Below are 13989 nucleotides of genomic sequence, written 5' to 3'. Positions count from 1 at the left end.
CGCCAACGGCGCAAACGCGGTAATAAACCCGATTTTGCATCATTTCCCCCCAACGCCTCCCCCGTTCCCCTCTTGTTTTTTTTTTTTTTTGGGGGGGGGGAGGGTCGGGCACCCCCGGGCGCGCCGGGGGCGGGCGCGCTCCCCGCCCGGCCGCGCGCCATGTGCTCGGCGCTGCAGGCGGCGGGCGGGGGCGTGGCGGCGGGCGTGGCCGCGGCGGCGCGCAGCCGCGCGGCGTGGCGGTGGGCGGTGGCCGCGGGAGCCGCGGGCCCCGCCCCCCCCGCCGCCCGCCGCCCCCGCCCAGCCGCAGCACGGCGCGGCACGGCATGGCGGGGCTGCGCTACCCGCAGCAGAGCGGCTACTGCCGCGCGGCCGCGGCCATGAACCTCCTGCTGGGCGTCTTCCACGTCCTCCTGCCCTGCTTTCGCCCCGGAGAGGCGCAGGGACAAGGTGAGGGCGACGACGGGACGGGACGGGGCGGGCCGGGACGGGCCGGGGGAGGGAGGGAGGGAAGGAAGGAAGGAAGGAAGGCAAGAGGGAGGGGGGTGCCGCTGCCGCTGACCGCTCCGGGCGTGCGAGCGGGGCCGCCGCCGTCCCTCCGGCGGCCGCCGCGGCGGCAGCCCGGAGACACAAAGGGGTTCGGGACGTGGCTCGCATCCCCCCTCCCGCTCCGCCCCTGCGCCCCGCGGTGCCCGCCGCGTCCCGGTGTTAGCCGGGCCGGGCGTCGCTGCGGGCCTGCCCCGGCGCGGGGAGCCCCGGGCCGCTGCCGCCTGCGGGCTTCGGCCCCCCGGCCCCCGTCCCGGCCTCTGCGAGCGCGGCCGGCCCATCGGCGGTTTCTCTCTCTCTGCCCCCGCAGCCATCGAGCCCATCCCCGGCGTGGTGGAGCTGTGGCAAGCCGAGGAGGGGGAGCTGCTGCTGCCCGCCCAGGTGAGGGGGCGCCGGGGAGGGGGGGTCGGTGGTTTGGGGCGCGGCGAGGGGTGAGGTGGGCTCGGGGGCCATTACGCGGCCCGAGGGGCCGGGGTGGGGGTGTTGGGTTGGGGCCCGGGGGGCGCTGGGGGGGGCTGCGGCGGGCCCAGTGCCGCGGCGGGGGGCGAGCCGGGCCGCGCTGGGGCCGACGGGGCGCGGGCCCGCGGGGGCGGCCTCGCCCGCTGTCACGCCGCAGCCCCGTCCCCGCGGCTCCCCACCCCACCCGGCAGCGCCTTGCTGCTACCGGGGCTGCGACCAGCAATGGGGTTTTTCGGCTTTGGTGTCCCCCCCCGTTTTCTCTTTACTTTTTTTTTTTTAATGAATGTATTTGTGCACGGTAAATGCTGGATGTGCATATAATGAATATGCATATATTTATATCTCAGACTTGCTCAGGTGAAGCCATTTTTTCCCTTCAAATGACACATCATTTATGATGTCGTTCCTCTCGTCCTAGCGCATTTTTGTTTTGTTTAGCTGCTTTTGTTGCATGCTAACAAGATTTGTTTAATTCTGCATTGGCAAGAGGAGCCAATACGATAAAATGCGTGGCCGGGCTGGTAAGCGAGAAGGGGTGCTGGAAGTGGTGGTCTGGAGTTTATGGTATTTGAGGCAGTCATTTAGCTTCCACTGACGGACTCTGCCATATGTTGAGCTGGGCCTTCCTAGACTTCAAGGCACCAGGCTCATAAATGGGAAGAAGCAGTCCTTAGGGACATTGTCTTATGTGAGAGGGAAGAGAGAGTAATTTATTTCTCTTAAGCCATTATATCATTCTCTGTTTAGCGCTCAGCCGTTGATACCCATTAACATAGGGAAAAATAGCAGAAGTGTTATTTCTTTCCTCAGCTAGCCAACAATTGACGCTGCTTACCAGGGCCTAGCATTTTATATCGTGGTGTTATGAAAGTATTATCTATTGTATAAACAGATAGTTTAAAAAAAAATATATATTATGCTGCTCAGAATTTGCCTGATACGGATGTGATAGTAGCTAAGGGAAGGTGCAGAGTCTCTGCCTAGGGATGTTTAAGGAACTCAGCCTTTTGCTTATACATTCTTTACCTTGAAGACTTTAAGATGCATTAGATGTAGAAGTGTGTAATGCAGTCGTTTATTGTTGCTTCTCATAGCGAAGCTGCAATTGAGCGATGATGACATGATGTTTATTTCCTGAGGAGATTAGGTCCTCTTGGAAAACACTTTGTTCTTGAGCATCCTCATAAAAATAAGTTGTAGCGCGGCTGAAGGAAAACCAGGCACGAATGGCGTCGTTGAACGTATCGTCCTGCCGAGTACTTGCAGCAGTGAAAGGCAAAGCTGAGGCTGCTGCGCCTCTGTCATTTCTGTAGATGCTGTGTTAGGTATGCAGGAAAGAAAACAGATCTTCTGGTTTCAGTTGTGACAGAGAGAGAAGTGAAAATCACAATAGGCTCGCTGAAATAAAAGGCGGACGTTAAAAGCCAGATGAGCCAGTCTCTGAGAACTAGTGGTGCAGCGGCTGTTTTGCATGGCTTTCCCCTCCAAGCTTGGGGACAGCAGCAGCATCTGACGCGTCGGTGTGACTGCTCAAGCTGAAGCAGAAGGGCCTGGGTTCCTCAAACAGGTTTTAAGATAAAGCTTGGTTCTAGGCCCAACCCTGATGCCCAAATTGCTGTTCCGTTGCAGGCTTGGGCTTTACCCAGCACCTCTTGGGCCTGTAGCCAAATTTGAAGCCACCTTTTCCAGTTGTTGGGGGGAGGAGGAAAGAAGACCTCCCTATCTGTCCCTGTGAGTGTGGCGACAGACCCTTCCAACACCGCTTCCGTGGAGTGGTGGCACTGCTCTGTGATGGCTGGTTGTAGCTCTTCTCTGAGCGCCCGAGGAGTTGAAGGTTGCCCACCCTGCCGCGATCCCCTGTGGCGTCTGTGAGGTCCTGAAGGCAATTCGGCATTGTCGCCCTGCTGAGCGACCATTCTGGGCTGGTGAGGGGCATTGGTGGAGACGCCGGCATTGGCTCCAGAGATTTGGAAAACTGCTTCATCTGTTAACATCTGACTGCCCTTTCTTTGTTAGGGGGATGCTTAAACTTGTAAGAGGTTTATTGCTTGTCCGTCTCCACGCTCCACTAAAAAAAATGGTCTGACTTACCACTACGAGGAGGTTGTCCATGTTCTCTTCCTTGCAAGAACAGACTTTCTCACTTGAACCTTCACAGGGGGTTTTTGCCTGTTGTTCGTGTACCATGACAGTGGTGATGCAATGGTGAGGGTCTAGTAAGAGGAAGAACTTTCTTGCTTTTGAGTGGATAATAAACATTGTTTGGTAGGGAATATCCAAGGGTTGCTTCATTCACGTGTTTAAGGATAGGTCTTGGGGAGGACTTTGGGAATGGGAAGTGTCCTGGTTCCTTGATCTGGTTCTTCCTGTTCCCTTTTGAAGGTGTGCGGGTGGGAGTGCAGCACAGGAAAGCGAGGACTTTGCATGCAGAAGTGAAAAGTCCAGGGAAGGAACCATGCATGCTCCTCTCCCAGATCACCTCCCTCCTGTCTGCGTGTCACAGGCTCTGAGCAGAGATATGGTTTAGGTTGCCCTGTCTGCCCAGCCCTTTTGCCCGTTTCTGGCAGGTTACCAATGCTCTGTCTGATGGATGTTTTTCCCTTTCTATCGTGGCTTTGCACTATTATCTTATTTTCCATGCATCATCAGCTGCCTGTGACAGAGCAGTTCTGAGCATTCTTTGCTGCCTGCAGAATTTGAGGATGAAAGTTGGATGGGTCAGTAGCCCATTCAACCGTCGGGTTGCCCGCGCATGCTTTTGTTCCAAGAGCACATACTGAATAAAGACGTCGTGTTAAGAGGCGAGGGAGGGGAAACAAAGCATTTTAATATTTGTAGTTGCTTTCTAGGCCTCTCACAGCATTGCTTTGTCTATGTGAACTGCATGAATTTGCATGCTGGAGCGCAACCGCCCAGGGCCCCCGCGCCTCCACCCCAGTTGGTCGTTCTACCTTCTGTTTCCTCTTGCTTCCCTTTCATTGTTTGTGCTTCTTGTGTGCCCCCTCCCAGCTTCCCTCTTACATGTATTTGTGCTTTTTCCTCCCCCCCCCCTCCCCCCATGCCTGTAATCTTTTGATTTCTGCTTCCTCTGAAGCTTGCAGAGCCGTTTAGGGATGGCTCACCTACTGCTCTTGCTCCGCAGCCGAGCCTGAAGGGTGCCCAGAACATTGCAGTCGGTGAAGGTGTGCGTGGGCTTGTGTGCTGGAGCTGAGGAGGAGCTGGCTATATCTAGCGTGCTGACAGTCCTCCACCCGTCTGCAGCTTCCTCCAGCGTTTTAATGTTTCTTCCTGGGTTCCGTTTTTGCTTTGAGACAAGCTGGGTTTCCCAGTTGGATGTGGTATCCGTATTTCCTTGTGCCCAGTTCCTCTCTTCTTGTTGAAGGTGATGTGAAGTGTGGGGTAGCCGCAGAGCTCCTGCCTTGCTCTCCTTATCCTCCTTGCCCTTGACATCCTTTTTACAGCAAATGTCCCTTGGGTGGGTGACTGGATTTTTGTTTTTGTTTTTCTTCCCATCATTTGTCCTCAATGTGGAAAAATGTAAAGTCTTGCCTGCCCTGATGTTTGGGAGATGCGTAGAAAACCAGTGGGATTTTCATGTGGAAAATCTCAAGTGGAGAGGCTTGATTAGAGCAGTTGTAGTTTTTATTCAGACTCCTTGTAATTTTGTGGTTTTGCTTGTTTGTTTGTAACTTGTTTATAATTACTTAACTAAAATGCTTGGGAGAAAAGCTCCTTTGTGTAGGACTCGACACCCAAGCCCTTCACCATTAAAGGCTGAAAAAACTCCAAATATAAACAGCCCTGTTGGAGCACTTCAGTGCAAAGCTGAAAGCTGGTTAGTTACGTTCTTGGGTTTTTTTTTTGTTTGTTTGTTTTTTTTCCCCTGAAGAGGAGAGGAAAGAGCCCAAGAAAAAGCATAGTAAGGGTGTCAGGCCTGCTGTCTCCATGGCCACAAGTGTATGAAAGGAGAAGCACAAATGCCATTTGTAGTTCATGGTGGGCACCACTTAAAATAGGTATTGGAGAGTTGTAGTCATGTGTTTCCGTCTGTCAGAAACCACTTTGGTGATTACTGTAAGCATCTGAAGGCAGGGGCAGGCGCGTTGGGTACCTGCAGAGCAGGGCATTCAGTGCTCTCCACCCCTTCAGTTGCGAGGGAGGAACCACTTTAAAATGAAATAATGAAGGTTAAGTTGTGGGTCTTGTTATCACGATTGAAAATGACAGTCATCAAAGACAACATACACCAAACTTTTTCTTGGTGTCAGTGCCATGTCTGTCTGATGTGATGGGTTTTCTACTGTTCCTCTGTGTTGCATGTAGGAGATTAGTGAGATGTTTCATTAGAGGAACGCCTTGTGTATGTTTCAGTTTGCTTGCAGATACTTAGGAGATTACAGTGAATGCTTATTTCAGATTACTCGGTGATAATGTTTCAGGTGCTTGAATTTTGGAGGAAGATACCGTGATATTTACTGTATCATAGTCTGTTACAGAGACTGGGCAAATACAGAGCTGCTGCCTCGGTTTTCACTTTAAAGGTTCTGCTCAGTTCTGAAAGATTATTTTATTAATTTTTCTTTTCCCATGTAGTAGCGACTCGGCTTCAGTTCCTGTTCTTCAGTGCAGCTCAGGGGCTAATAAGGTTAATTGTTCTGCTGGTTTCGAAAGCTGATGAAGACCTTGATCTTATGTATCTGAGATACACGGCACTGCAGTGCGTCATTAACAGAGGCGCATCCCATCAGCTATGCACAAATTGAATGTACAGAGTCACCTACTTCAAAGCAGGGTTTGTCTGAAGGCGCACAATTTGTGTGAAAGCCTGAGACAGACTTGAGGTGGGAATTGTGTTCCTCTTTGGGCTGTTAAAAGGCTCCTCCAGCCTCCCAGCTGAGCTTCTGGATGGTGCTGATAGGACTTGGGGCTGGTTGGCCATGCAGATTATGCAGAAGCTGTCAGCCCAGGCTCTTAAGACTTGTGTGACAGGAGAGGGGCACTTTCAGGGGCTTTCTAGCACGAGATAAGCACCTGCCCATATTGTCTGGAGGAAGGGGATTTTTTTTTTTTTTTCCTGTCATGGGTAGGCTGCTGGGACCTGCATTTTGGCTTCAGGAGTCGTTCCCTTCCTTCCATCCCCCTGTAGTACTTGTCTGGTGATATGGGAGTTTGAGAAAGCCTGCTTTTTTTTTTTTTTTTTTTTTTTTTTTTTTTTTTTTATCCTCAGTGTGAGTATACATGTAGCCTGTGCCATACAGAGGAGACAACATAGGAAAAAGCTGGACATGGGGCTCTGTGTGTGTGCTCAGAGTCAAGGGTGATTTTAAAAATTTTTTTCTTTCTTGTACAATTGAGATTTTATGGTGTGGCTGCACTATAGCTTGGGAAGGTGTTTTTATTTTTTCATCGTTGCTTGAGAAAAAGTGAAGAGGAGAAGTGGTTAAGATAGCTAGTGTTAAGGGTGAGCACTGTGTAATGACACAGTCCCAGGTTTCTGATGCCTGGCAGATGTTAAGCCATTTAAAGGAGGAGTTAAGCCATTTAAAATGAGGATAGCTTGCCAGCCTGTTGTGGCAGAGAAGCTGTTTCTGGAGGAGGTGGATGAGGAATCCTCTAATTCTGCTTGGTATCATACTGAGGTCCCCGAAGTACAAAAGGAGCTTGGAGAAGCTGGAAATCAGATGATGGGTTTGTCCTGTGCCATACTGGTAGATTCTAAAAGCAAGGCTTAGCTCAGTCATTAGAGGAGATGGCCAGGTCTTTGTGAGGGCCAGGTGCTAGGACCCCTGGGTAGGTAGGTCTGTGCTGAAGAGCTGTGCTCCAGATTCTGGACGATTATCACAGTGTCTCCAACCTCCCTTTAAGGGCAGGCATACACAAAGACTGTCAAGTCCTCAAATTAACTTGTACTTCCCCGTCAGTCTTGTTACAGATTTGGTTATGCTATGGTAGAAGGCTGTGCCACTTCTGTTGGATGAGTTGCTTGTGGCAAAAGATTGAAGTTTATATGCATCTGGTAGCTTTCGGCAAGATCTGTAATATTAGCCATAAGGTCATTATTTTAGCCATAATAGTGTTAATAATAATATTACCCATATGTACTGCCTTAGTGTAGTTGTCATTTTTTCCCCCTTCACGAGGGGGGAACTAGAAAATAGGAGCTAGAGTCAAAGCGGGTGCCTTGGGCCCTGTTCCGTGATGCACTTACGTGGGAAACGTGTAGGAGGGGTGGTGGAAGGTGCACTCTTTTAATTTTATTAATGTGGGTTGTTTTTTTGGTTTTGTTTTTTTTTCCTACCTTTTCATTGCTAAGGTCTGTAGCTTGTGTCTTGTGCAACCATCACCTGCAGAAGCAGTAGCTGGGAAAACTCACCAGCTGTTCCTGGCAGGGTAACTGTGACCTCTTCCCGAAAAATGTTAATCTCCCTAAAGCTGTCCCTGGTTTCATCAGTGCAGGTTGGGTGGCTGTAACATGCTCCATTTTGAGTTGTACCTAAAGCTTTCTTGGAGATCTCGGCTGGTTCAGAGCAGCTACCTGCTTGTTTTAAATGGATTTCCTGCAGGGAGTTCATTGAACCAACGCTTGAGTTCATTTCTGTAGACAGCTCAAAGTGGTTAGTTGTGAACTGCAAGCTGGCACAGTTTGTTAACTGCATGTCTCAAAAATTACCTTAGTCCAAGCAACTGAGCTAAGCTGTTGTGTTTAAAGCTTCTACTCTCTCTGATTTCTGTACGTGCTGCTGATCACTGATAAGATCTGGGCTTGGGATCTCGCCATCCCTGTTGGAACGTGGTACCTTGCCTTTGCTGTTGGCGCTACCACGTGGTCTGAATTCCAAGGCATTCTGCATCCGATTTTCTCAGGTACTGGCTAATGAAATTTACTGACGGGGGCAGATAGTTTTAGATTGAAATTGTATGTGCGTGCAGAATTTTGTATAGATGCATTTATATAAATAGAAAAATGAGTCTGTTTAATCAATATTTGGAAAAAAAAATAACGAAGTAGCCATGTTAAGTCACCATTTATCTTGGCAAAATGAGCAGAAACCCCAAATGGGATGGCCAGCATCCACCTTACTTGAATCATAAAAGAATTGCTGTAGGAATTTTAGATTTCTGAGTTTGTTTTGCAAGCAAGTCATGTGAGAGTCCACCTTCGGAGGAGTTAAAAATGGTACATATGTTCAGTGTGCCCTGTCACAATTCTGAGATTCTTACGTAGTATTTTCTCTGTTTGTCAGGCTGATTCAGAGGAAGTTGTGGAAGAGCATCCACAAGAGCAAAGGTAAGTGAAACTAAAATGAAAACAAGAGTGTTGAAGCTTGTTTTGGTTTTTGCTTTAGGAAGTAATGAAGTATAATTGGGCGGACTGCTAAAAATTATTTTTTCTGCTGCATATTAAATAGATTTTCATTATTTGTGGCTTACAGTTTTCTCAACTAATGTTAATATTGTTAGCAAAACCAGAAAATAGCGTGCGGCATATGCAAGACTGAAATGCCCTGTTGCATCTCTTTCTCCTTATTCTATCTCTAAGCTGCATTTGCTTTTCATTGCTTTTACCCTAAAAGTTCCATGTTTATTAATTCTGCTTTATTGTATATTTTGTAATTAATTTCTTTAAACAAGAGGACAATTTTCTGTTCCAAAATTTGCAAACGTAAGTAGTCTTGGAGTGTGAATGTGTACCAAGGCAAGGAGGGTGGTAAAGAAGACTTAAAGCCAAAGGCTTATTAGTGTGTTGGTGTGGAACAATAAATATCCTGCCTGATTTCTTGAAATCAGATAAATAATAAAGCTCTTAAGAGCTGTAGTTTCAACTCTGCTGTTTCTGTTGATATCAGGCCTCCTCTATTTTGAAGGGTTGGGTAAATAGCATCACAGATTATTTTTAAATACACATTTTGTTTCCTCTGAGAGTCCAGATTAAAATGCTTGGACATCTTACCAGTGAAACACTTCCTTCCTTTGGTATGTGTTAATGTGGGCACAGCTTTCGGTGGCATGCCAGCCAGAAAGATCACAAGACTTAAAATAAACACGTGTAACACCACCGTGCTCCGATGGTTGCAGTTAGCCAGAAATGCTTTTCTCGTTTATCTCCCATCTTTGCCCTTAGCTTGGGTTTGAGAGCGAGTAGATCTGATAAAACACAAGCCTTTCTGGGAGCTGGCAGAAGGGGTAAGCCTGGGGCAGGGAATGGGATGGTTGTGATGGGTCTGTCCTGCACTGCAACACTTCTCCATGCGCCTTTTCCCCCTCTTTGCTCTATTGGGAGCCTTCTCGTCCAAACCCAGGATCACATTAGGGCTTTGTGCCTCATCTCCATGGGAATGGCAAAGATGGTGTAGAAACAGGATGGGAGGATTACTGCTGCCTCTGACAGCTGGTGCTGATGGTTTGTGCTTGCCTACATCCCCCAATTCCTACCTGCGTAGGGCATTTTTTTTTTTTTTCCCCTTCATGAAAAGAGGGGTAGACTATTGAAAGCTGGCATTTTCCCTGCACAAATACAGAACTTCTTGATTTTCAGCTGGGGACTACTAAGGTTTTGATGCAAAATTTTCACTGTGTGCCTAAGTGTGCTCTCTTTATTGAGAGGTAGTCAGAAGACAGCAGTCTCAAGTGCTGTGCTTAAGGTGGTTTCTGAGATTTTTGTTAGTAGGCAGAGAGATTTAGTTTAGGGGAAAAACAAAAATCTCTGCCTGCCTATTTATCTCTGGAGGTAGATGGAGTAACTGGCTACTATGGCAATAATAAAAATATTACTGAAAGAGGAATAGTTCTTGAGACTCAGATAGGAAATAGGAAAAAGTTGTTTGACTGGTTTTTAGTTTTTTGGTGTTGTGTTTTTTTTGTCATTCAGGTGCTTAAAGATTTTTCTAGTAATTACTCATTTCCAAAAATGAACTTGTTTTCTGAAAGTTAAGTTTATAAGGTTCATTTGCATGGATGGAAACATCCTTCTATTGTCATAATGAAATGCTTCAGGAAACTTGCCTAAACAGACAGTGGTTTGTGTGCATCTTTTAAACTGTTGGTTTGCTGCTGTATGTAAACACCGATCTATGTGTGCTCTGTATGCTGAAGGAATGTTGCAGTGTAAACTTTATGAAGAAGACCTAGCAAAGGTATGTAAGAAAGACTAGAATTTATTAGTTTCTTTCCAGATTAACTTTCATTCCCTTGGCTTCCATTACTATATGGTGAAATTGTGGGGATTTCCTTTTCCTGTAGCAGCAAAACCTGAGAACTTGTAGCATCTCCATCTCACTGTCTGCCAGCATGCCCTAGGGAAATCAGCTAAAGCTACTGAAATTTGATGTGAAGCCCCTAGAAGCAAAGCACCTTAAAGTAGCAGTACAAACAGAAGTTAATGGAGATAGAGAATTCAAAATTTTCCCCAGAGCTGAAGAAAGTAGAGAGAGTTCAGCATCTTGGGGCATAAAGGAGAAAGTCTCTTCCCAAAACATTGTTTTATTCAGTTTTTAGTTCTAGGTTAATGGGCTCTCTTGGGAGCTTGCTAACCTACTTAAAAAAAAAAAGTATTTAACAGTCTGTTAACTGACTTCCTGTGCATGTGCATCACAGGATCTTCCACGTCGGGTGGGATTCTTGGTTTGCTGCTGTTTTTGTGGCAAGGTCACAAGGGGGATGGATGTAGTCTCATTATTTCTGCCTTAGGCTTAGCTTTATCAAGTTCAGCAGTTTGCATGGAGGTGAAAAGACATTGTCAAAATAGCAGGTTTTGCAAAGAGCTATTTTGGAGGTGAATGAGAAATAGCTGATTTGGAGGTCCCTGGGTTTGCAGCTGCCCTGAGTGAGAAGAAGGAAATTAGCAAGTCCTTAATTTCCAGCCTATGATTCCTGCCTTTCTGATTGTTTGGATGCTCTACCACAGGTTGCTTTCCACTGTTTTGTGTCTCTGAATCAGACTCTGAAATAATAAGTGTTGGGCAGTAGATGCTTGAGTTGCTGGATGTACTGCTTCAGGCCACAGTCTTTGAGAGAACTAAAGCCACATGTATTTGGACTAGCCTATTAAAAAAGGTTCAAGTTTCCTTAAAAGACTGGTTCTTACATTTGAAAGGCAGCAGTAAAAAGATGCCTTCCAGAACAACTTTGGTTCAGGAAGTTTTGTTAGAAGAAAGTCAAATGACAGGTGTTGACAGAAAGGTGGGGGTTTTTTTGTTGTTGTTCTGGTTTTTTTTGTTTGTTTTGGTTTTTTTTTCATGCTGGTGACTGTTCAGTTGCCATAGCTGGTAGTACCAAATTTTGAAGACTTAAATGCTTGCTTTTTTATTTCACTTTTGCTAAAGCAGCAGAATGAGTCAAATGCAGAGGTCTGGCACAGATTAAGGGGCAATACTGTTAGGTCATGTGCACAAATTATGCTATCAAAATTTTTAGCTTTCTACTTCAAGGAGGTAGACATTGGACTACCAAGAAAAAAATAAATTTTCACATGTATGATATTCTTAATCCTTGGTTTTGAGGACCTCTGGAGAAAGGCCTTTGAGGGTCCAGTTTCCCAGCTGACGCATTGAAGAACATTTGGACTGGAATAAACTGCTGTACTCAAGATGTGGAGCATGTACTTTTAATATGTGTTGTGCATTAATAGTCCACGAGAAAGGAAAGCCATACGATACTAGAAGTGTGGTATGTAATTATCAAGTAAGAGGACATTTTCCAGCCTTTACCTGTGACAGGGCATATTTTGCTTTGAGTAGATGGGTATCGACTGCTAGGAAAATTTTAAGTGTGATGCAGTTAGCTCAGAGCATTTCTGTTGAACCTTTGCCTTTGATCACTGGGAGAGCATTTGACCCTGTGGACTGGAGCTGCTTGGGGCAAGTAGATGGTATCAGCTCCCAGTGGGTTCCTGCTAGGGTGATAGTGCAGCCCTGGGAGTGACAGCTAGTGCCCAGCACTTTGACCTCTCCTGATTGCCAAGTGGGATTACTCCTAATCCTGCGACTTTTGCTGTGTCTGTGAAATAGTGCTCCAGACGTGGAAGAGAAATTGGAAGGTAAAGGTAGCAAGGGAGTTGCTTTGTTGTCTCTCAGGCAACTAGTAAGCAGTTAAGGTGCACAGACTGAAAAATTACTTGGGCATCTGGCGGATACTTAAGAGATGTTGTTATAAGGTTTGCTTCAGGAAAAATCCAGACTGGCTGGGGAGAATGAGCCCACTTCACGTTGTGAGGCCATATGTGGCAATTTCTCACTGGCCACAACTTCATCTTGTCTCCAGTCAAGAGACACAGATTGGGTCTGGTGCTGTGGATGGACAGTTAAGTCACTTCAGAGGTGACTTAAAGCCTGTGGTCTTAGTGCTGTAATTTCTGATAGTCCAGTGCTTGGAAAGTAATGGCATGGGACTGGTGGTATGCCTGTGTACCAGATCTCTAGCTTGGGCGGTGGCTAAGCCAGGAAAAGAAAGACTGAAAAATAGGTTAGGATCAACCAGATTTTTTTTCCTTCTGCTTTTTCTCACTGAAAATAATAAAATTGACTTTGTGCTAGAACAAATGTCTGAATATTTTTAAAAAAATTGGTTTATGTTGTGTTCCCTTTTTGAACACTTTAAAGTCAAACTGAGTATCCGTTGAGAAAGTGTTTCAAAATGAAAAGCTGAAAAGTACTTTTGAGAGTGTCAGTGAATGCTTAAACTCTTTGAAAAGAACCATCCTAAACCAATATTTTCAAGCTAAGTTTGTATTGAGTACCACTAATCATTTAGATTGTCATTAAACTTACCCCCTAAAAGTATTTGAAAAATTACATGAATTCTTTTCCTAGGATATATGCTTGGTCCTAACTTGTAATAGCAGAAGTTGCTTTTATTAAGTTTTTAATAGTTTTAAAAATTTTTTTTGCAAAAGAAGCAGAAATCTGTGTGTATTAGAAAAGAAAAAAGTGCATTTCTTGGGAAAAGGCTTTTTAGTCACCATTAATGCACTTGCATAAAGTAACACATTTCTATAGTATGCACAGAATGGGTGATTTTACTGGGTTGCATCAAAAACTGCTTCAACATTGGTTCACTTGTTTTTAATTGATAAATTACTGGTGTTGTATTCTACTTACAATTTCACCAGATCACCAAGGGACTACTGATTTTTAAGTTTTACTGGATGCCTAAAGAAATGAAATTTACTTTTATATAATCCTTAGAAGTAAAGCAGTGGAAATGAGATGCACACACCTACCTGTTACGCTTCAGGGAAAATCCCTAAGGAGTTCGCTGTAGGGAACACAGAGGATAATGTGAAGCTAGAATAAAAAAAGCTTACTGAAGAAAATTGCTAGAAGGTCAATAAAGCTGGGGGATCTTTTGCAGATGAAGAAACATTGTTTTGGAAGGAACTATCATTGTTACTCTTCATCTCCTTTCTTATACTTCTGGCAGGCACAGCCAGGGTGGCAGGCCGAACTCTTGCTGCTTTTAATCTTTTATCTCTGTTTTATGTGTTGTAATTCATTCACTGATGAACTTTGCCTTACTGAACTTTGTATTAAATGCTGTTAGGGACAGCTGTGCCCTCGTGTGCATTGCTTCTTCCAAAATATTGGTCCTTCTGCAGAATTGTGTTGCTTGTCTGCCGATACAGGGAGTAATAAACTGTTCTGCTTTCATTTTTTTTCCTGGGACATTGCATGCCAGTGCTGTGTGCTAGCAAATGGGTCAGCTATCCATTTATTTATTTGTTTCTTAGTTGCTTTCAGACATTTCTGAAATGAGAGCAGTGGCCTAGGCCAGCTGTACTGTGTTTCACACCAGACTGAGGAGCTATGGCTTTTTAGGATCTGGAGTTAATGGCAAACAAGACAGTTCTGCTGTGTTTTGCAAAGAGCTATCAAACTTCTGTCCTCGGTGTATGTCCTAATTGACCTTAACTGAAATATTTTAAAGGTGATGCGTGGCCACATTTAATTACTCTTCGATATGGTGTTGCAATCCCACTGACGGTCAAAATCT

General features: G+C 45.9%; 1 protein-coding gene across 4 annotated transcripts in view; it reads left to right on the top strand.

Moving 5' to 3' along the window:
- Nucleotides 1-300: 300 nt before the first annotated feature.
- TMEM131L (transmembrane 131 like) overlaps nt 301-13989 on the top strand; it is an 87256-nt gene continuing 73567 nt past the window's right edge. For all 4 annotated transcript variants that reach the window (XM_075029612.1, XM_075029604.1, XM_075029595.1 and 1 more), the window contains exons 1-3: nt 301-447; nt 854-924; nt 8247-8290. In XM_075029612.1, the coding sequence (XP_074885713.1) occupies nt 324-447; nt 854-924; nt 8247-8290 (239 nt within the window). In that variant the 5' untranslated portion in view covers nt 301-323. The remainder of the gene's footprint in view (nt 448-853; nt 925-8246; nt 8291-13989) is intronic.

This window comes from Buteo buteo, chromosome 1, assembly GCF_964188355.1.
Source record: "Buteo buteo chromosome 1, bButBut1.hap1.1, whole genome shotgun sequence".
Classification (NCBI taxonomy): Eukaryota; Metazoa; Chordata; class Aves; order Accipitriformes; family Accipitridae; genus Buteo; species Buteo buteo.
This window is presented reverse-complemented; position numbering and strand designations above follow the sequence as displayed.